General features: G+C 62.1%; 3 protein-coding genes across 6 annotated transcripts; all 3 read left to right on the forward strand.

The window, feature by feature from the left end:
* The first annotated feature begins 381 nt into the window (after window positions 1-381).
* PRSS56 (serine protease 56) lies at window positions 382-8,403 on the forward strand. 4 transcript variants are annotated; one of them, XM_037407601.1, is made up of 17 exons: window positions 382-580; window positions 1,407-1,568; window positions 2,198-2,395; window positions 2,939-2,992; window positions 3,343-3,532; window positions 3,636-3,744; window positions 3,824-3,983; window positions 4,142-4,284; window positions 4,431-4,590; window positions 4,707-4,895; window positions 5,003-5,164; window positions 5,305-5,368; window positions 5,636-5,798; window positions 6,202-6,346; window positions 6,477-6,572; window positions 6,858-6,964; window positions 7,092-8,403. In XM_037407601.1, exons 1-17 carry the CDS (start codon window positions 439-441, stop codon window positions 7,263-7,265), a joined length of 2,418 nt encoding a protein of 805 aa, XP_037263498.1. In that variant the 5' UTR covers window positions 382-438; the 3' UTR covers window positions 7,266-8,403. The 4 variants fall into 4 exon arrangements, with proteins under 4 accessions (XP_037263498.1, XP_037263497.1, XP_037263499.1 ...); XM_037407600.1 differs by having other exon boundaries at window positions 6,199-6,346; window positions 7,092-8,402; XM_037407602.1 differs by lacking the exon at window positions 5,636-5,798 and having other exon boundaries at window positions 7,092-7,209.
* CHRND (cholinergic receptor nicotinic delta subunit) lies at window positions 8,343-12,450 on the forward strand. Its single transcript, XM_037407287.1, is given in 13 exon segments — window positions 8,343-8,411; window positions 8,704-9,033; window positions 9,035-9,214; window positions 9,406-9,450; window positions 9,562-9,671; window positions 9,777-9,932; window positions 10,169-10,284; window positions 10,511-10,711; window positions 11,059-11,170; window positions 11,293-11,407; window positions 11,625-11,826; window positions 11,929-12,047; window positions 12,130-12,450. Coding segments are annotated over 13 exon segments (1,938 nt in total). The 3' UTR covers window positions 12,313-12,450.
* Window positions 12,451-12,458: 8 nt separating this feature from the next.
* Window positions 12,459-18,666, forward strand: CHRNG (cholinergic receptor nicotinic gamma subunit). The gene is given in 14 exon segments (XM_037407291.1): window positions 12,459-12,462; window positions 13,134-13,363; window positions 13,365-13,422; window positions 13,847-13,986; window positions 14,099-14,143; window positions 14,352-14,461; window positions 14,556-14,711; window positions 14,994-15,091; window positions 15,885-16,088; window positions 16,382-16,496; window positions 16,765-16,879; window positions 17,224-17,428; window positions 17,531-17,664; window positions 17,747-18,666. Coding segments are annotated over 14 exon segments (1,782 nt in total). The 3' UTR covers window positions 17,915-18,666.
* The last annotated feature ends 3,558 nt before the right edge of the window (window positions 18,667-22,224 follow it).

A 22,224-nucleotide genomic window follows, 5' to 3' on the forward strand; every position in this document is an offset into this window, starting at 1 on the left:
CTTTGAAGCCCCCGGCGGGTCTCCCACGCCCAGTCCGGGCCCCCCGCGCCCCGCAGCCGCCGGTGCGTTCCCACCCGCCCGCTGTCCCCCCCCCGCTCCCCCCGCCCGGGGCCCGCGGGAGGGACGGTGGCGCGGCCGGGGCTTGGCGTGAAAATGATCAAGGGCCGCGGGCAGCGCCGGAGCGCAGCGCCCGTCTGATGCTGCCCGCCCGGAGGCCCCGTCGAACAAAGGCGGCATTGAGGCCCCGGCTGCGCCCCCCCCCGCGCCCCCCGCCCCGAGCTGGCATCTTGGCGCGACATTAATGAACTCGCCTGTTTGTGCTCCCCCGGCCCCTCTCTCCTCCCACCGCCCAGGGGGCACCGTATATATCCATCCCTCCTCGCCCGCCTCGGGCATTTCGGGGGCTCCCCCCACCTGCCCCCCTTTGCCCACCCAAGGATGGAGAGAGGAGGGAAGAGGATGCAGGGAGCTCTTCTCGGGGCCCGCCTGGTCCCCCCCGTGCTGCTGCTGCTGCTGCAGCTGGTGGGGGGGGCCCCCCTGGGCCAGGGGCTGTACCCCATGCCAGCCAGCGTCCTGCAAGGTCAGTGGGGCACAGGGGTGGGGGCATCTTTGTGGGAGGGTTGGGCTGGGGCAGCTGTAGAAGCTGGGACTCTTGGGTTCACTCTCAGTAAGGGGGGGAAGCACAAGCAAGATGCCTGGGTCCCTGGCAAAGACCCCAGCCCACGGGACATGCCTGCAGTGCCTGGACTGGGTGCCAAGTGCTTCCCACAGCACTAGGGGACACAGGGGTTGCAGGGAGTGGTGTGGGTCATGGCCCATGGCCATCAGTTCTCCCTCCTGCCCAGGCACCTGTGCCAGACCCGAGGGACCCTCTGCCAGGGCACGGCCCACAGCAGGGTGGCTATGGGTGGGTGCAGGTGGCCACAGGTACAGGCACATGTGGGGATGCACATACAGGACACGCACAGGACTGCACACACATGAGCACATGCAGCGACATGTAGACACAGGCACAGAGATCCTGGCCCGCACAAGTGTGCACCCACGGTACGGGCACAGGTGTGCACAGAAGTAGATGCACACCGGCACACACGGGCACACCTGTCCGGGCTCATACCCTGCTGCAAGCACATGTTCTCACAGGGTCTCCACATACAACGGGCACACACAGACCTGGGCAGGCACCCTCCCCACATCATGTGCCCATGTACCAGCCCCAGCAGGGAGGTGAGCCTCGTGCCTGTCACCCTAGGCGATGCCAGCAGGTGACAGGCCTTGCCCAGCCTGACACTTACCATGGAGATATGGGGGCGCGGGCACCGGCCGGGCTGGGGGCACTCTGTGGCCACTGTGGGGGGCAATGGTGGGGGCGCCGGGGGTCTGAGCACCCTGCATGTGCCTGGCAGCACTGTCCAGCCGGGGGACGCTGGTGCTGGAGGCGGCGCTGAGGAGCGCGCTGCTGGCACTGGAGCGGGCGCTGGCCGAGCAGCAGCAGCAGCGGGGCGCCTGTGGGCTCTGTGCCCCCTGCCTCTTCCCCCCCTGCACCAACCTCACCCGTCGCTGCCCATGTGAGTCATGGCCCCATGGCCCCCACTGCCCCATCCCCAGGAGACCCTGCCCAAACAGGCCCAGTCCCTACCCAAACACTGCCCAGCGTCCCTATCTAAATGCTGCCAGGGGTCCCTGTCCAAATACCACCCCATGGCCAGGAGACCCTACCCTAACACAGACCCATGCCTGGAGATCCTACCCAAATATTTCTTTGGGTCCCTACCAAAGCACCACCTCATCCCCTACAAACCCTACCAAAATGACACCCCAACACCCTACCCAGACGGTACCCCCTCCCTTATAGGCTTTGCCAAAACAGTGGCCAGATTCCCAAAACATATCCCTGACTGCTAGAGACTACAAAACCACCACCCAGAGACCCTACCCAAGCAGTTCCCCATCTTCTCTAGATCCTACCCAAACATCACCTGGAGCCTTACCCAAAGCAATGCCCAATCCCTTGTCTCCTTCCCAGATATCCACTCAAAAACGTCCCAGCACTCAGGAGACCCTACTAAAACATGCCAACAGAGCAGCCCCATCATGTCCCCTTCCCATCTGCCCCAAAGCAGAGCCTGGACTGGCCTGGGCAGAGGTGGGCAGGGAGGACACAGTGGGATGCCCACAGCCCTGCTTGTCCTTGCAGCACCAGCCGTGCCCCTCACTGTGCCCCCCAGCTGCCAGGTCCTGCTGGATGCCCAGGTGCTGCCTGAGCTGCCTCAGCGCAACTGGGCACTGAGCCAGGCTTGTGCCCCCTACCAGCGCCTGTGCCCACCCGAGGGGGCCCAGCATGCCTGCACCCAGCTCAGTGCCCAGCTCTGCCGCCACCGCCTCCAGGAGTGCCGTGAGTGGGCACCCGCATCACCCATGGATCCTCCCAGAGAGGAGAGACCCCACAATAACAAATGGGGCACCCCCAGGGATGCCTGGGATTGTGTGTGGGGATATGGGGCACTGGGGGTGACAGGAGGTGCTGTGGTGGGGTAGGGAGGCTGAGGAGGTGGAGGTATGGTAGGGTGATGGGGAATCTGGTGGGATGGGAGATTGGCAGGGAGGGAGGGATCTGGGGTGAGAGGTTGAGAGCTGGGGGATGGAGGCACTGGGAGCGATGAGTGGATTGGGGGGGACAGGGCACTGAGGGGTGATGGAGAATCTGGGGTGGGAGAGGGGGGTATGGTGGAACAGGACAAGGCGGGGTGGCAGAGAGTTTGGGGACACTGAGTCACTGGGGCTGACGAGCACTCCTAGGGCAGTACGAGGGTGCTTTTTTTGGGATGATGGGGGTCTGGGGGGCACTGAGAGCAACCAGGGGAATTGGGGACAGGAGGGACACTGTGGTGACATTGGGAGGGGTGTCCCCACATGCTGTGACAATCTGTCCCCGCAGGAGTGGCAGCCACAGCCTCGGGCCCTGTCGCAGCAGCAGAGGTGGCGATGCCAGGTGAGCCAGGGCAGCCCCACGGTGCCCACCACCCCCCTCCAACACACACACACCGGCGGGTGCCCCTGGCCCCCCGGCTGCCTGCTGGGCCAAGGGGCAGAGGTTAGCGTCGGCAGCTGCCGTGCCGCGGGGTGCCCCCGGCCCGCCGCCCGCTCGCCTCCGTGAGCACAATGAGGCTTGACAGCGCGCCTGGCGTGGCATGACCCCCCCGGGGGCCACCCGCCAACCCCTCCGCCACCACGGCCATCCTGGCACCACCATGAGTGGTCACCCCGTGCCCACCCGGACGAGGGGGTGCCCCAGCAGCAGGTCTGCAGGACACCCCCCCTTACCCTGGCTTTGTCCCCCAGGGAGCTGCGGGCACCGTGTGGGCCCCCAAGCCAACGCTACGGCCCCCCGAGGACGGATCATGGGTGGCAGCGTGGCCCCACGGGGGGCCTGGCCCTGGCTGGTGTCAGTGCGGCTCCATGGGGAGCTGATGTGTGGAGGGGTGCTGGTGGGACACTCCTGGGTCCTCACCGCAGCCCACTGCTTTGCCGGGTATGGCGAGGGGCATGGCAACATAGGGATGATGTCCCTGCAGAGGGTGGCATGGGGTGGCACCCCTGTCACTCCTGTAACTATCTGTCCCACACTCTGCCAGGAACCAGAACGAGTTGGCGTGGACGGTGGTGGCAGGCAACTACGAGCTTGGCAAGCCAGGCGTGGGCGAGCGGGCAGTGCCCATCCGGCGCATCCTGCCTCACCCCAAGGTCAGTGGAGGTGGGCACCCCCCTGACCTCTCTGGGCATGCCCCAGGGCCCCCCACTGACTCCCCCCATCTCCTTCCAGTTTAACCCCAAGACATTTCACGGGGACCTGGCGCTGCTGGAGCTGGCAGTGCCACTGGTCCCATCGCCCACCATCAGCCCCGTGTGCCTTCCCAGCGGCCCTGCAGAACCCAGCCCTGGCACCGCCTGTTACATCGCGGGCTGGGGCTCCCTCTACGAAGGTAGGTGACACCCCAACACCTGCAGGGTCTGTGGGGCATCCCCTTTGGTGCCCTCTCCAGTGCCCAGTGCCAATCCACTAAGCCAGGGCAGGGAGGGTGCAAAAAAGAGGGGGGTGTCCGGGCATGGGGGACCCCATAATGGGTACCTTGCCTGGCAGAGGGGCCGGCGGCCGACGTGGTGATGGAGGCACGGGTGCCCCTGCTCAGCCAGGAGACGTGCCGGGGAGCCCTGGGCAGGGACCTGCTCACCAACGCCATGTTTTGTGCTGGGTACTTGTCTGGGGGCATTGACTCCTGCCAGGTAACACCCGGGGCTGGGGGCTGCCAGCCCCCCAGCTGATAAATCCCTTGCGGCACACAGTGTTGGGCACGCACCGCAGCCCAGCACAGCCTGGCAGTGCTGTTGGGGTCCTGGCCCAGACCAATGCGCAGGCATCCCCCCCTCAGGGTGACTCGGGGGGCCCGCTGGCGTGCCAGGACCCCTCCTCGCACCGCTTCGTTCTCTACGGTATCACCTCGTGGGGCGACGGCTGCGGTGAGCAAGGCAAACCGGGCGTCTACACCCGCGTCACTGCCTTCACAGACTGGCTCAGCCTCCAGATGGACCGTGAGTGCCACTGGCCATGCCGGGGGGACGGGACAGAGATGCCCAGGGTGCTGTGGGGATACATCGCCCTGGGGGGCAGGATTCAGCACCTCATGGCAGCCCCGGTGCCCTCACAGCCGCCCCTGGCAGCCGGGAACCGAGCTGCTTTGACCTGCTGGCCCTGGCCCAGCTGCCCCCCGAGCGGCAGCCCCCCGAGCGCGCCCGCCTCTGCACCTTCTACACCGGGTCCTGCCGGGCCCCCCAGGGCCGGGCTGCCTGTGCCCGCCTGGCTGAGGAGACCTGCCGTGCCAGGACGAAACGATGCGGTGAGCCAAGGGGCTGTGCTGGGGCCAGGGTGTGAGGAGGGACCCCGCTTCTGGCAGCATGGGGCCAGCATGGTGTCAGGGCCATGGCTATCCCGCTGTGCCCACAGAGCTGCACTCCTACGCCCAGACCCTGGTGGATCTCCTGCGCCGGGCTGGGGACTTCATCCGCAACCAGTTTGACTTCTCCTTCCTCACCCGCACCCTGCCCCAGCTCCTGGGCAAGATCTACGGGCATCTCTTTCCCCACCGTGTCCGCAGGGAAGCCCCAGGTACCCTCCCGGGCTGGGCCACCCTGTGCCTGCTTGGGGTCCCATTAGTCCCCCCTCTACCAGTGGCCGGAGCTTCAGCAGCTTGCCCTGGCTTGGGACCCCTGCCCCTTGTCCCTCCTGTCCCCTTCTTGTCCCCACAGGTTCAGCGGTGGCAGGAGGCCAGCCCAGCCCCACAGCAGAGGGACCTCGAAGACCACCCACCAGGTGAGGCATGGTGGGCCACAGGACAAGAGGGGCTACAGGGTTTGGGGAAGCAGGCAAGATGCCTGTGGGCAGACATGGCTTTTTGGGGACAGCCTGTAGCATTGGGGTCCTACTCTTCCTGCAATCAGGGCACACCTGGAGGGAGGTGGGCATGACCCCTAGGGTGCCCAGGGCCACCCAGGCCCCGCTGGGGGTACATGGGGTGGCATTGCCCTGGGGATGGGTGCCACCGGGCGCCTGCCTGAGCTCGCCCCACTATGCTTGCAGGCGGGGGGCTGGGCGGCCACCCCCCTTTGCAGGGCTCTTCGGGGCTGTGGGGCCCCGGTTGCAGGACTGGGTGGAGGTGCTGAGGGCCATGGCGGGGGGCAGCCCCCTGGCACCCACTTTGGACGGGGGGCAGCTCCCCGAGGAGACGTGGCTCTTCCTGCAGGTATGTGGGGAGGGACAGGCTGGGGGGAGTCCCTAACCCTCTGGTGAAGGTGCCACCAGGGACCAAGGCCCCATCACTTGCCCTGTGTCCCCTCCTGACATCCCTTGGGTCCATCGTCCCCGGTGCAGCCACGAATGTGGTATCTCCCACTCTGCCACCACAGAGAGGCCATCTCATCCTTTCCAGCTGAAACCAGTGCTCCCAGTCCAACCATGGCAGAGCCAGCCATGGGTCTGACCCCACAGCTTAGAATCCAACCCAACACAGCCATAAAGCAGTCGCGTGTCCCCATCTGACACCAGCCCAGCCGTGCCCTGCATTCTGCCACTGTGCACCTGGCTGTGCCCACAGGTGCCCTGTGGGTGCCCCACCACCCACCCTGTCCCACCCTTCCCTTCAGCAGGGTGAGGAGTTGGTGGAGGAGCTGGTGGGACAGGGACGAGCCTTCCTTGCCCAGCTGCGGGCAGAGCTGGACCTCAGCACTCCCCTCGAAGCCACAGAGCCACGCTGGGCACCTGGAGAGCTGGCAGGGACCCTCGCGCAGAGCCGTGAGCCCTGGGAGCCTGTGTGGGGCTGGGGCTGACGGGACAGCGGGATATCCATCCACCAGGCTCTGTGCCCGGGCAGTGTCCGCTAGCCATGTCCCCACCGGGGTTTTCACACCTCTCTTGGTGACAGGGTCCGCGCCGAGGGAGAAACGTGAGCTGGTGCCCATGGAGTTGCCGGGGATGGAGGAGGAGGAGAAGGAGGAGGAGGAGGCAAGCATGGGCAGAGGTAAGTGCCCAGCAGCCCTGGCCACTGCAGGATGCCGCGCGCCACCATGGGTATGGTGGCAAACCATGCCTCAGCTTTGCACCCCAGTTCCAGGGCTGGTTGTCCCATGTTGGTGAGCCAGCCCTTGGCCATGCCCCCCTCCAAAGGCACCCTCTCTGCCCCTGTTCCCCTGACATCCCCAGAGCATGAGTGCTCCTCCCTGGGGTGGGCAGCAACACGGTGCCCCCTCAATTCCTCTCTGATGTCCCCCCTCCATCTCTCCCCTGCCCATCCCCGGGGTTGCAGCCTGCCCTGGCCTCAACGAGTCAGCGGTGCGGGTGGGTGAGGTGCGGGAGCTGTACGCCTGGGTGCTGCGGGTGCCTGAGCCGGACCTGGCCATGACCTTCCAGGAGGTGAGCACCCTGTCCAGCTACTCCGAGCTCCCACCCTGGCAGCCAGGCAGTGCCACCCCCCAGCCCATCACCATCCCGCTGTGCTTCTGGCTCCCCTAGGACTCACGGTGGTGTTGTCTCCCTGCAGATCCTGGTGGACTTGGGCTCCAAAAATGCCAAGGGACTTTACCGGGCGCAGGTGCGGGCCATGGTGGGGGGTCGCCCCACAGCCTTTGCTGGCCTTGTGGGGCTGGAGAGCGATTCGCTGGCCCGCAGCATGCCTGGACTCGTTGCTCTGGCACTCGAGGCACTGAAAACCTAATGGTGCTCCTGGGACACCGTGCCAGCACGGGGATGGGGTGCTGGGGCAGGGGTCTCTCGTGTCCTTCAAACACAACCCCCATCCCCAGTTCAGGCTCTTCCACCATTTTGTCCTCTATCAAGCCTCAGTTTCCCTCTTCCCACCAGCACTGCCTGACCTCCCAGGGGCAATGGGGCACCACGGGGCACCTGGAGCGTCTCAGCTAGGGAACATGGCCCCCCTCTCCCCTGGGACCCTCACGTTGGCAAGCCCACCCCAGCCCCATTTCCCCAGAGACACCTGGGCTGTTATTTATTTGTACAGAGAAAGGTTTATTTTTCAATAAAGGGCTCTATTTTCCAGTAGCCAGTGAGTGTGAAGTGAGTGCCCGTGCCACACAGTGCTGGTGAGGGGACTTCCCATGGAGGATGTGACATCGGATTACATCCCCCATCCTGTCCCTCCCCGTACCCTGAAGCAATGCCCTCAGCCTCTGCTCCTGGCCCTGGCACTGGTGCTGTGTCCAGCCCGGCACAGACTCCTCAGCCCCCTCCCCAGGGGCCAGACACCCATCCTGCCCCCACAGCACCCACAGCACAGCATCAGTGCCCACCCCTGCTGCTGCCCCATCAGGGACCCACATGAAACCTCCTGCTGGCGTAGGGGCTGAGCGTGCCCTGGGCCAGTGGCAAGTGCCAGGGTGGTGCCATCCATGCGCTCGAGCATCGGTGGGTACCAACCCCTCCTGCTTGTGGGGACCCTGCCCACCCTGAGCAGCATCGCTGAGGCTGCTGAGCAGTGGAAGGCACCGCTCCTCCCCACACCCAGCAATGCCCATGCTGGGGTGCCCAGGCGCAGGGTGATGGGCTGGCACCCATGGGGCCGGCAGGGCCAGCTGTGCCTGCCTGTCTCCCCTTCTCTGGGCGCTGGAGTGCCGGAAGAGCGGGGTGGGAGCGGGTATCCAGTGCCGGTACCCTTCCCCCTCGGCACCTGGCACCATCCATCTCCCGCTCCACCGGCAGCCGGACATCCGCTCGGCCAGGCCAGGCGGGGAGGCAGCCAGGGCCTGGCACGGCGTGAGGGCACCGCAGGCGCTGCATGGGGGACCTGCCAGCACGGCTGGCCCTGCTCGGGGCACTGGTGCTGTCGGGTGAGCAGGATCCTGGGGTCGGGGCTGCCCTGTTACTGGGAGGGAGGGGGTTGGGCTCCCTCGATGGGGTCTGTGGGGGGTGATGGTGGCAGGGTCCAAGCTGGGTGCAAGTGTCCCCAGGGCTGCGTTTTGGGTATTGCCTGGCAAACTCCCATGACTGAGCAGCCCCTGTGCTTCTGTCCTGACTGTGCCACCTGGAGCCATGTCCCTGCCCGGGCTGTGTGTCTGTCTGTCTGTCGGTGAACAGTATCACTGTGTCTGTGTGCAGAGTGACACTGCATCTATGACATATGTCCCTGCATATACTAGCTTCGTGTCCATCTGTCCATGTGTGCCTCTGCGTGTGCATCCACCTACGTGCACAGTGCCACTGTGTCTGTTCCCCAGTGTCTTGTGCTTGTGTGTCCCTGTGTGTGCTGGTTCTGTGTCTGTGTGTCCCTCTGTGTCCATGTCCTTGTCCCATGCCCATGTGTGCCCATGTGCCTGGGCACATCTGTCATTCCTGCATGTCCCGTGTCCACACCCCTGTGCAGCACAGACATGCAGTGTCCTGACCTGCTTCTGTCCCCTCCATCCTTATACCACCCTGCCCTAGTCAAGCATCCCTGTGGGGTGTCGCTGGGCCTAGTAACCCCCCCCAACCCCCTATGGTTTGCCTGACCCCCCACCCCCAGGCGGGCTCTGTGTGAACCAGGAGGAGCGGCTCATCCACTACCTCTTCGAGGAGAATGGCTACAACAAGGAGGTGCGCCCCGTTGTCTCCACTGACCAGGTTGTGGACGTCTACCTGGCCCTCACCCTCTCCAACCTCATCTCTCTGGTGAGCCCCAGCAGGCAGTGCCCACCGTGAGGTGCCCCCCGGCCATGCCTCAGCCCCAGGGCTGGCTAGGTCAGGGCAGCCCTAAGGCTGCTGCCCCAAACCCTGGCTGGTGAGGGCTGGGGGGCCTGGGCTGGGGGGGCTAGCTGCTGGGCATAGCCCTGGCATCTCACTGCCCCACACTGTCCTTGCAGAAAGAAGTGGACGAGACTCTCACCACCAACTTATGGCTCGAGCACGTGAGTAGGGACAGGCATCATGGTGTCAGTTGTGCCCTGAGGCACAGGCAGCGGGGGGGGGGGGGGGGGCTCAGTGTGATGGTGGGGTGACCTGGGAATCCCTCCTGCCAGGGCTGGACTGATTACCGCCTGCAGTGGAACAAGTCTGAGTTTGGGGACATCGAGGTGCTCCGCCTGCCAGCAGACATGTTGTGGCTGCCTGAGATAGTTCTAGAGAACAAGTGAGCCGTGCCTCAGTTTCCCCTCCTAAACACCCCACGCTGTGCCTGGTGCATGCCCAGGGCTCCCTCTGTCCCTGCCATCACCTCGGCTCTCTTCCGACACAGCAATGATGGGCTCTTCGAGATTGCCTACTACTGCAACGTCCTCATCTACGACACAGGCTACGTTTACTGGCTGCCACCTGCCATCTTCCGCAGCGCCTGTCCCATCAATGTTGACTTCTTCCCCTTTGACTGGCAGAACTGCACCCTCAAATTCAGGTGCCAGGGGGGTGGCTGGGGCAGGGCAGGGGTGGGCAGCAGGGTGGGCATCCTGGCCCCCCATGGTGCCCGCTGCTGCCAGCACCTTCCCTTGCTATTGGGGTGCAGCAAGGTGCCAGTTTGCAGGTGACTCAGTGGCCCAAGTCCATCATGCTCGAGGTGGGGGTGGGGTGGGGGGTGGGTACCAAGCAGCAGGTACAGCCCCTCACTGCCTGTGTCCCCTGGCCGTGGGGCAGCTCGCTGGCGTACAATGCCCTGGAGATCAGCATGCACTTGAAGACAGAAAATGACCCGAAGACGGGCAGGGATTACGCAGTGGAGTGGATCATCATCGATCCCGAAGGCTTCACAGGTAATGCTTGAGCTCTCTGCCATGTCCTGTGGCAGGGGGACATCTGGCATTGGTGCAGCCTGCCATGGAGACACCTGAGTGCCCAGGGCTTTGGCACCCTGGCACCCATCCCATCAGGCCTGGAGCCACCCAGATACAGGATGGGGAGACCAGTGTTGGTGGGGCTGGCAAGGATGGACATGGCAGGTATCCCTCACACCATGTGCTGTACCACATGCCCTGGCAGAGAATGGGGAATGGGAAATCATCCACCGCCCGGCCCGCAAGAACATCCACCCTGACAACCCTCCGGAGAGCAGCGAACACCAGGATATCACCTTCTACCTCATCATCAAGCGCAAGCCGCTTTTCTATGTCATCAACATCGTCACGCCCTGCATCCTCATTGCCTTCATGGCCATCCTCGTCTTCTACCTGCCTGCTGACAGTGAGTGAGCCCTGTGGCACCTGCACCAGGCACCGGGGTCACCCCATGGGGCACCTCCATGTCCCACACCAGCACCAGGTCCTGGGACACGGGGACACCCCAAAGCCCAGCATGGGGACATCCTAGTACTGGGACATCCCCATGTAGGACACCATCATCGCAGCCAGGCACCCTGGCAGGGGCATGCTTGGGCACAGGATACCCTGTGTGGGACCCCGGGATACCCTCATAATGGGAAACCCTATACGGAGCACTGCATGGTGGGACACTGGAAGGGCAATCCCAGCATTGGGGGCACTGGGGAGGGGCCTGGAGCAGGTCTTGCCCTGAGCTCCCCTGTTCACCAGGTGGTGAGAAGATGACCCTGGTGATCTCAGTGCTCCTGGCCCAGTCTGTCTTCCTCCTGCTCATCTCCCAGCGCCTGCCCGCCACCTCCCACGCCATCCCTCTCATCGGCAAGTGAGTCCTGGGCACCGCTGGTTGCAGTGGGCACATCACAGGGTCCCTGTGGTGCCAGAGTGCTGCTCTGCCTGTGCCCAGCCCCTGTGGCAACCCCAGCTCCAGCTCCGTGCCCCCCACAGGTATCTGCTTTTTATCATGCTTCTGGTGACAGCTGTGGTGGTGATCTGCGTTGTGGTCCTCAACTTCCATTTCCGCACCCCTAGCACCCACATCATGTCTGACTGGGTCAAAGAGGTGAGCAGGGTGCTGGGCTGGGTGAACTGGTAAGTACTGGGGTGGCACTGTGGCCCACAGAGGCCATGGGACATCACAGCCCCAGCATTGCATCGGGGTGTCCCATCTGCACCCCTCCAAGGGGTTGCACACCCAAGTCGGGGGCAGAAGGTGGGGACAAGGTGCCACTGCAACAGGGAGGTGGCCAAGGGACCTGACACCACCTCCTATGCCACAGGTCTTCCTGGAGACCCTGCCCCACCTGCTGGGCATGTCACAGCCGGCCGAGAGCCCAGCGGGCACCCCGTGCATCAGGCGTTGCAGCTCAGCCGGCTACATCGCCAAGGCAGAGGAGTACTTCAGCGTCAAGTCCCGCAGCGAGCTCATGTTTGAGAAGCAGTCGGAGCGGCATGGGCTGGTCAGCCGCATCACCCCTGCCCGTGAGCCACAGCCCCTCTACAGGGACACAGGGAAGGGGGGTGGAGCGGTGGTCTCCAGGGATGGCCTTTTGGAGCCCATCTCACTGCCCCCCTCACTCCCAGGTTTGGCACCACCAGGCACAGACGCAGGCGAGGAGCAGCTCTACGAGCACATAAAACCTGTCATTGACAATGCCAACTTCATCGTCAAGTACATGCGGGAGAAAAACAGCTATAATGAGGTAGGGGCCATGGGCATGGGGGGGCAGGGGGGCTCCCTGTGCGCACTGCTCCCCACTGCCTGGATCCTCACTCCCTCTCCAGGAGAAGGACAACTGGAACCATGTGGCCCGGACTCTGGACCGCCTCTGCCTCTTCCTTATCACCCCCATGCTGGTGGTGGGCACCCTCTGGATCTTCCTCATGGGCATCTACAACCACCCACCACCACTGCCCTTCGCTGGAGATCCCTATGACTACCGGGAGGAGAACAAGCGCTTCATCTAGTGCAGTGTGTGTGTGTGGGGGTCCCATATGCCAGACCCCTGCTCGCTTACCTTGGCTTGGGAAAATAAAGCTGGGTACTTCTTGCTGCAGGGTCCTGAGCTGGTGGCTGCTCTCAGTGTCCCCCATGAGCATGGTGCCCAACCCGAATGGGTGCTGTTGGGTGTCCCGAGCACAGCGGTTCTCAGGCGTAGCTGGAAGGTGTGTTTTCCAGAGGGGATGCGGTGGTGCTAGCCCTGCTGCTCCCACTGGGCTGGGCATTCAGGACAGCACGGGCTGCGGAAGGGGCCGGACCCCCCCCCCAGAATGGCACCATCCCCTGCAGGCCCACTGCAGTGGGCAGAGATGCCATTAGTACCCACATCTCCCCCCATCCCCGTGGCCCCCCTAGTCAGACCCACGAGTGTCCCCCCCAGCACACCCCCTCCCACAGTGCTGCGCCGGGGGCCGAGACGGGTGTCTCCTTGCCCAGCACAGCAGCAGGACGCCAGGGCTCCGGTTTCAGGGGGCGCAGCTGACATCCCCCCCGCAGCGGCGGCCCAGGACAGCTGTCATCCTCTCCGCTGAGCCAGGAATCTCACCCCCTCCACCACTGACCCCCCTGCACAGAGCCTGGCAGGACCTGGAGCCCCGAAGTGGGCATCACTCCCGGCTGGCGTGGTGGGACTTGGCTGCTCCTTCCCTGCCCTACGTGGAGGTCACAGGGCACTGCTGGGGCTGCTTGCCAGGGGACACCCCTTCCCCACGGGCTTCCAGCGCAGGGAGATGCATCCCTCTGGGGGGGGGATGGGGAAACAGAGGCACGGAGCTCATTTTATCCCCAGACCCAATCCCTACCCTGCGGGCACAAAATGCCAGAGGAGCTTCCCAGCAAAGTGGCACCATCCCGCCAGCGGGGGGGTGGGTGGGTGCGTGGGGGTGGTCACCCGTCCCTCCCCAGCCCCTGAGGCTGTTGGGAACAGCTGACGGTAGCAGGGGACAGCTGTTCCACCCCACCAGGCGCCAGGCCCAGGACACCACCGCACAGGCAGCCGAGTGGAGCCCCAGCCCCTGTGCCCCACGGCACCGCCATGCGCTGCCACAGCCTCCTCCTCACCCTCTGTGCCCTGGCAGGTAAGGGGTGCTGGCCCCGGGGGGAGGTCTGGGGGGGCGCCCAGGCACTCCCTGCTTTTGCCCTTGGGGGTTTGTCACCCATGGGTGTACGGTGCTGCGCACCGTCCCACCAGGGTGTCCCCATACTGGAAGCCCGCTGTCCCCATGCCCTGCCCTTAGGAGGTCCCTGGGGTGGGGGATGTGGGGGGAACACCCCCACCTCTGCTTGCATGCTGGGACACTGCTACACGCCATCAGGCATGCACAGCCGCATGTACATACTACAGTGTATATGACATGTGTGGGTATCCCCTCCCCATGCACACCCCATGCCCCGCCCCGCCCCCCCCCCCATCCCCCCCTTCCCCCAATAGCGGGTCCCGGGGACATTGGTGGCCCCACCACCCCAACCCTGGGGTGCCCCCATGGCATGTGCCCTCCCCAGGTGTGGGCTGCAGGAACCAGGAGGAGAAGCTGCTCCAGGACCTCATGAACAACTACAACCCGCAACTGCGTCCAGCCCTGCATGGGGACCAGATCATTGATGTCACCCTAAAGCTCACCCTCACCAACCTCATCTCCCTGGTGAGAACCCCTCCAAGTCCCCAGGTGGGATGGGATTTGCCCCCACACGTGGGGCAGCAGGGAGAGGTGGGCAGGGCACTAAAGCAGTCTTCTTCCCTTCCTTCCTTGCCAGAACGAGCGGGAGGAGACCCTCACCACCAATGTCTGGATCGAGATGGTGAGACCCCTCATGTCCAGGCAGGATGGCCCCAGCCACGTTTGCATCTCAGGGTGGCACCCCATGGAGGGCTGGCACCGTAACCTGCACACCATTTTGTGGCTGCTCCCAACCGAGCCCATTTTGGGGGCAGCACGGGACAGGCAGCTGACAAGCTCCCCTCCCTCAGGGAGCACTGTAACCCCTCCCTCTTCCCCCCTTCCCCCAGCAATGGTCTGATTATCGCCTGCGGTGGGACCCCGAGAAATATGACAACATCCAGACGCTGCGCGTGCCCTCCACCATGGTCTGGCTGCCTGACATTGTCCTGGAGAACAAGTATGTGACAGGGCAACGGGGACATATCTCTGCACAGGGGGTGGCAGCTGCCCCTTGGGCATGGTTTGGAGCTAAGCCCACCCTTTCTCCCCAGCATCGACGGGACGTTCGAAATCACCCTCTACACCAATGTGCTGGTGTATCCCGATGGCAGCATCTACTGGCTGCCCCCTGCCATCTACCGCAGCGTGTGCTCCATCCACGTCACCTATTTTCCCTTCGACTGGCAGAACTGCACCATGGTTTTCCAGTGAGCACTGGCTGGGCATGCACAGGCACCATGGCATGTCCTCCTGGGACACAAAGGATTAGCATGGCATGTCTGCCTCTGCCCTGGGGCAACAAGCCCCTGGGCAGACAAGTGCCACATACCTGTCCCCTGGCACCCTGCTGGTGGCAGGAGGCACCTTGGCCAAGCCAAGCACCCCAAAGCAGAGCTGGAGGTGGCCAGCGTCACCCAGTGCCACACTGGCACTCTTTGCCCATCCAACCTGCTGCTGCCAGCCTGTGCCACCCCCTTGTCCCTCCCCAGGTCCCAGACATACAGCGCCAATGAAATCAACCTGCTGCTGACAGTGGAGGAAGGCCAGACCGTGGAGTGGATCTTCATCGACCCGGAGGCTTTCACAGGTAACACCATGGCTGCCCCCATGGCACAAGAGCATCCCACCACAGGGGACACCCAACAGGCCTGGCACTACACCAGTGGCTGCCAAAAGCAGAGCTGCAGGGGCTATTAGCAGCTCCCACCGTTACATGGGCACTTAAGTTATTAGTGGAAGCAGAAGTGTGAGAAAGATTTGTTTTTCTAACCCCCCCGGCTCAGGGCTCTCACTGCCTGGCAGCTGCTCCTGGAGAGCACCGTTCCTGGGAGCTTGATTGATGCTGGGAACGTAGCTGTCACGGCCAAACGATGACGTTTTCCATCACATTTTAATTGCATATTGAAGGAACAAAATGCTTTTCAGGCAGTGAGATTTATTTTTTCATTACCGGCCCGAGCTACGATCTTGACTAGGAAAAAAAAATCTATCGCTCCCGCAGATGGCAGCGGAAAACAGTGTGCTGTCACCCAGGATCATGCTCAGCTTCCCCCCATGACACCCAGGGGGCAGGGAGATGGGGGGACCCCAGCTCCACGTGTAACACCTTGGGAGTTCCCAAGTGGCCTGAGGTGCCCCATATGTGCCTGGCTGCCCCCTCCAACAGTTTTTTGGGTTATTTTGCCAAGGCAACACTTCACAGTGCTCATCTCCCTCTCCAGTGGCTCTAGTGCTTTTCCCTGCACCATGCCCAGCCTGTGTGCCCTGTGGGGCCCGTGCTGATCACCAGCACTCCCCTTCCTCCCACCCCGGGCTGGGGGGCTGGCAGCCCAGTGCCCCTGGCAGCGCGGTGGGACTCACGTGGCACCGCTGTGTGGCAGAGAATGGCGAATGGGCTATCAAGCACCGCCCAGCTCGGAAGATCATCAATTCGGAGCAGTTCACCCCAGATGACATCCAGTACCAGCAGGTCATCTTCTACCTCATCATCCAGCGCAAGCCGCTTTTCTACATCATCAACATCATTGTGCCCTGTGTCCTCATCTCCGCCATGGCCGTGCTGGTCTACTTTCTGCCTGCCAAAGGTATGCACTGGTACCATACCCACTGGGGGCATGGCGATGTGCAAGGTGGGGGCAGTGACAGGCAAGGAAAGGCTCATTGTCCCCTCTGTACTTGGGAACCATCAGTGCCATCTCTCACCCACACCTGTGGTATTTAGCAGGGTGTGTGTGTGTGAATTTCCAGGTACTCCATGGTTAAAGCTTCATGGCAGAACTTGGCCAGTTCAGCTTTGGGGTGGGGGCTTTTCGCCAAAGGAGGGCAATGCCCACACCACTGCCCTGTGCCAACCTCTGCCTTCCCCCCTCCTTGGCAGCGGGTGGGCAGAAATGCACTGTCTCCATCAACGTCCTCCTGGCCCAGACCGTCTTCCTCTTCCTCATTGCCCAGAAGGTGCCCGAGACCTCCCAGGCTGTGCCTCTCATTGGGAAGTAAGTGATGCATGGGGACAGGGGTGCCTGCCCTGTTGTCACACTGTGCCAGCAGGACCTCCGGCACTCTGGTAGCAGCCAGTGCGCAGGGACAGGACCCTGGTACAGAAATAACCCCCAGCTCAGTGGAGCTGGTACAGGGCTACCACGTGCCTGTGTCCCACTGCTGGTCTTCAGTTTCCAGCCCAGGAGGGCACTGAGATGGACCTCACATGCCCATAGCTTGTGACCTACCAGCCCCACGTGAGGCTTTGTGCCCCCTCCCTAGGTACTTGACCTTCCTCATGGTGGTGACGGTAGCGATTGTGGTGAATGCTGTCATAGTCCTCAACATCTCACTGAGGACACCCAACACTCACTCCATGTCCCAGAGAGTGCGCCAGGTACCTGCCGTCATCCCCCTACCTCTTATACATAGGGAATGGGGTAGGTATTTGGGGACCAAGGTCACGTCCCTTGTGGGGTGGGGTGGTGGGCATGCCTTCATCTGAGGGCAAGTCCTCTGGCACAAAGAGGGACCCCAGACTTCCCCAAGAGACCACCAAACCCCGCCAAGTCACTCTGAACACTGGGGAGCACAGCAGATGCCAACACACCCAGTGTCCTGGTGGCACTAGGATACCCCACGTGGATGCTCCAGGCAGCGCAAGGGGACCCGGTCACACCCATCGGGTGCCCTGGGTGGTGGTGGTGTGGGTGAGGTCCCCACAGGTGACACTGTGCCCAGGTGTGCCTGCACCTCCTGCCCCGCTACCTGGGCATGCACATGCCAGAGGAGACAGCGGGGCCACCGCAAGCTGCCCGGAGACGCAGCTCCCTGGGGCTCATGGTGAAAGCTGATGAGTACATGCTCTGGAAAGCCCGGACCGAGCTGCTCTTTGAGAAGCAGAAAGAGAGAGATGGGCTGATGAAAACGGTGTTGGAGAAGATTGGTGAGTGCCCCTGGGGGTTTGGCACCACCCTGTGAGGCTGGAAGATGTGCCAGGCAGCCAGGCACTCACTGTGGCCTGCTGAGCCAGCTCTGCTGCCTGCAGAACGTGGCCTGGACAGCGGCAGTGCCCAGGACTTCTGCCAGAGCTTGGAGGAGACAGGCCCCGAGATCCGCGCCTGCGTGGACGCCTGCAACTACATTGCCAATGCCACACGGGAGCAGAATGATTTCAGCAGCGTGAGTCAGGGCTGGGGGGAAAGGGGGACCCAACTGGGGGGCAGGGGGGCAGCCCTCACCCCCCTCCTCGTGCAACTGGCAGGAGAGCGAAGAGTGGATCCTGGTGGGACGGGTGATCGATCGTGTCTGCTTCTTCATCATGGCCTCCCTCTTTGTGTGCGGCACCATTGGCATCTTCCTCATGGCTCACTTCAACCAGGCACCTGCCCTGCCCTTCCCCGGGGACCCCAAGCAGTACCTGCCGCAGTGATGTCCGCAGGTGCCCACCAGCCATCCTGCTGCCAGGACCACCGGAGCCAGGGGCTGGGCACCCTCAAACCAGCCTGCCTCATTGAGGTCCCTGCAGGCACAGCAGCTCCTGGTACCAAGCATAACACTGGAGGACTGGGGATGGTGGGGCTCTGCCAGCCCCCAGCCGTGGTGGTGATGGGGAAGGGGGGAACACGGGGTGGCCATGCTGTGCTGAATGTAGAAGTAAAGCCTGCGGCAGTCTCGCGAGCCTCTGTGGCATCATTGCTGCATGGCCACTAATGGCATTGCCCCTCTTGGACAGACCGCACGTGCCACCTGTGCAGGCTGCCCACAGACCTCTAAGCCACACAGTCCTGTGCCAGCACCACACAAGGGTGCTCAGAGACAAGACAAGGGGGAACCAGAGCAGAGTCAGGCATCTGCTGGTGCACCAGCACTGGCAGCAAGAGCCACGCAAATTCACGGCAATGGTGGCAATGGGGCAGGAATCACGGATACAGCCCCCCATCCTGGGGCAGCGATGGAGCCACAGAAAGGCTTAGGGGCAGGTAATTCCCTCCTCCCAGCCATGGCTCTTGGGGGCAGCCGAATTGCTGTCCCTGCTTCCTAGTAAGCAGCTTGGGGTGGGAAGACCATGGGCCACCAGGCACCCACACCCCCTCAGGGATGGGTGCCCCTTGGCACCCGCTCTACTACGAGCATCATTACGTGACTCCCTCCCCTGCTGGCCCTCCTTGCCATACAGGATCATGTCTGTCAAGCACAGCCCCTTCCCCCCACCCCGGTGCTGCCGCATCCCCCCCCCCCATGCCCCTTACTGACCTCTGGGGCCCCCATGGCTTTGTCCCTGCTGGCAGGGGAGATGCGGGAGGTCAGCCTGGGAACAGTGGCAGGCAGCGTCTGCTCCTCTGTGGTCCAGCTCATGCCACCTGCGCCTGGCTCCAGGACGTGCTGTGTCTCTATCAGCGTCACTGTCCCAGCACTGGCTGCCTCTGCTGCTGCAGGGAGAAAACCAGCTGGTTACTGCCCGTGATCAGCTCCTGGCACTGCCTGCCAGAGGCGAGGGCACCGCAGGCACAGATGGTGGAAGGAGGCAAACACCCAGCAGCTGAGACATCACCTCTTGGACACCTGCAGCCTGGTCACGGCCTGGAGCCACCCTCCAGCTGTGCCAGCCTGCCCACGCTCACTGCAAGGTGGCTTTTCCTGCCCTGTCCCCAGGAGGTGCATGACACCTACAGCACCAAGACCAGATGGATCCAGCGCACCAGGCTGGCACCTCGAGGCAGGAAGGGATGGTGCCCACCAACACAGGCAGGAGTGCCCGGAGGAGCTCACTGAGCATGCAGGGCCCTGGCTGGGTCCTGCCTGCTGTCCCCCTGGCTGGGTCACCTCCCATGGGGGCAGCTCCCAGGGCTATGATCTCAGTGAGGTGACCAGGTCCTGGGGCACCGTACTCCGCCAAGCCATAGCCTTCTTGCCAGCGAGCGACAGCACTGCACAGCACTCCTGTCCCCCCACAGCAATATCCTCTCCCCAGCCCCACAGTGGGGGAGGACAGACGGTCCTGGCCAAGTGTCCCCAGCCCTGTGACAGCCAGGAGCTGCCGTAAGCTGCCCAAACCACAGCACCAGGCACGGTCTCAATCCCTGAGCTCTCTCTCCCCAAGAAAGTGCAGAATTAATGAGCTCTGGTGTGTCTTTGCCAGGCCGTTTCCCACTGATTACTGGGTCCCTGTTGCCCTGCTGCCAGCCTCCAGGGCAAGGGAGCTCTGAGCAGGGCCAGGTGCTGTCACCCACTTCTCCCCACTCCACAGAGCTGCTGCTTCTTCCAGGTGAGCTCAGTTGCCAGCATATCCATACAGCACAACTGGGAAGAGACAAACTTCCAGCCTGCCAGGAGCACATGACTGAGATCACATTCTCCACCTTCCCCAAGCAGTGGTTTTACCTGCCCTCCATAACTCCCTGGGGTTTATCACCACACTAGAGACAAGGACTGAAACAAAAGCAGTAGCTGGATGCCACGGGTCTTGGGCAGCAGACGTGTCCTCCAGGAACTGGGCTGGGAGGGAACACTTTGCAGGTCACTCCATCCAGAGCTAGCAGGGTGCTGCAGGAAGTGCACTGACAGAGGAAAAGCCCCCCCAGCCCAGCATCAGCCCCACATGACCACACCCCACCAAGAAGCACCAAGACAGGGCAACATCATGCTCCAAGCATCCCCCCAGCTGCTCCTCTCCAAAACTGCCATATTTTCTGTGGGCTGGGAAGCAAATTTCCTCCTTAGCTCCGGCTTGGAGACATCCAGCACGCTCCCTAAACCGCTCCCTGAACCTCCCAGCCAAACATCAGCTCCTGCTTGACCAGCTGTAGCTAGAGACACCCAGGGCCCATAAGCCCACCACAGCCAAGCATCCCCTTGGGAAAGCCCTGCCAGTTTCCCCAAAGGCCACAATGTGGGGCTCTGAAGAAGTTTAAGGGTTGATAAAGCCTTGAGGAGAGCAGCAGGTCATGACTCACCGCAGATTTGGGGCTCCCACGGCTCCAGGCTTGCTTCCTGAATGAAGAGGATCTGAAACCTTTTTCTACAGCATGACAGAGGCTCCTATCCCTCCCAAACAACCCCATGGCTATCTTTACCACTCTTATTAGGAGGACACTGTAGAGCACAACCCCAAAAGCCCTGCTCAAAAAAAAGTCTGGCTCCATTCCTCTCCAAGCCATAGGAGGCACCAAATGTGGTGCTTGGCACTGATCAAACACTGATGTTCTTCTGATCTCAGGAAAAGTTGTAGCCTGTAAGAGCAAACTCCATCCCCAGCCAGCTTGCTCCCTTCAAGGCTGAACAAGAGGAACCAGTGCTGAGTTCCTCCAAATCTCAACCACAGTAGCACCGGGAGGAGAGGAACAGCCTCCTAGGGAAGGGCTCTTCCACAGCTCACTTGCAAAGCGTATTTAGGGGCAGCACAGCAGGACTGCAGCATTTTCAGATTTAATAGCGAGCCTGTACTCATCAGCATCAGCTTAGATGCGGGGCATCAGCGGCGAGAAGTGGGCGAGTACATGAAATAGCAGAGGTGGACGTGACGCGCAGCTGGGCACAACAGGACTAAAGCCCTAAGTGATGTCATCTGCAAGAAGCTAAATGTGCTGTGAATAAAAGGAGCCTGCAGCTAGTATTTCAGCCTTGCCTTACAAGGCTATTTTTGCTTAGATTGCCAAAATGTAATTACAACTAAATCCCCCCTAACAAATACTGGAGAGCCGCAGGGGAGAGTTGTACTTAAAAGGAATTTTAAGTAGCAGCCATAGTAGTACCTGATCACAGCAGGGAAAACAAACTGCACCTCGAAAAGTCTTTTGTAGAGAGCTGGTGACAAACAAGTGGCAAGAGTAGGAATAGGACTGTGGGGTCTCAAGAAACACACAGAGGGATGCCACCACTGGCCCTGCTCCCTGCCCAGTGAGGTGCCAGCAGACGCAAACTGCCTGACCACAGGGAGCAGTCCATCATTGGTGTCAGCGAACTGAACATTTCCCGAGACAGCCTGAAAACAAACCCTTCAGAAAACTGAACATTTTAAACTGTTTTCTCTGGTAGTCCTGGCTGATTTGAGTCTAGAGTTCAATAACACAACGAATTTGCAATTGTAGTCACGAGTCTGAAGGTCTCCTGGTCCCAAAGGCCAGTAATTGTCCCAGACACGGGCTGTTAGTTCTGCAGTTGCAACCAAATCAGAGCAAGCAGACCCTTCTCTTGGGAGACTATGCAGGCATGTAGGGCAGGATGTGTGCCCCATAGTTGCAACCCAAGCAGCCTCTTCTCCTGGGAGACTGTGCAGGCATGTAGGGCAGGATGTATGCCCCATAGTTGCAACCCAAGCAGCCTCTTCTCCTGGGAGACTGTGCAGAGCATATAGGGCAGATGTGCCCCATCCATCTCTGGCCACAGCCTCCCCTTCTGGGCCCAACGCAAAAACTCCATTAAAAATGAAAGGCAATTGTGTAATTCCCCAAGGAAAAGGGAAAAAGGCTGGAGCTGTTAATGAGTACAATTAGCATTGTAGTCAAGCAGAATCAGAAGAAATAATTAGCTCCTATTGTTTCTGTGGCATGTGAACTGCAGCCACGCTGGCTTTCCAGGCAAGAACCCATCAGTCTAGCCTCACCCCGGAGGACAGGAGACTGGGTCACTCGCAGCCTCTCTTCTGGTCACAGCTTTCAGGCAGCTGTAAGCAGCAGCCTGGGCCATCACCCTGTTCTGCTGCATCCACCAGGGGTCCAGTTTCCCAGATGGCCGGAGACT

The sequence above is a fragment of the Falco rusticolus genome, chromosome 13, assembly GCF_015220075.1.
Source record: "Falco rusticolus isolate bFalRus1 chromosome 13, bFalRus1.pri, whole genome shotgun sequence".
Lineage (NCBI taxonomy): Eukaryota > Metazoa > Chordata > Aves > Falconiformes > Falconidae > Falco > Falco rusticolus.

Excerpts from the sequence above, each read along its gene's own strand:
- PRSS56 (XM_037407600.1), top strand. The coding sequence starts at position 439 with ATGGAGAGAGGAGGGAAGAGGATGCAGGGAGCTCTTCTCGGGGCCCGC. Across the intron at positions 2,396-2,938 it reads CCACCGCCTCCAGGAGTGCC|GAGTGGCAGCCACAGCCTCG; the intron begins GTGAGTGGGCAC and ends CTGTCCCCGCAG. Across the intron at positions 5,799-6,198 it reads AGACGTGGCTCTTCCTGCAG|CAGGGTGAGGAGTTGGTGGA; the intron begins GTATGTGGGGAG and ends CCTTCCCTTCAG.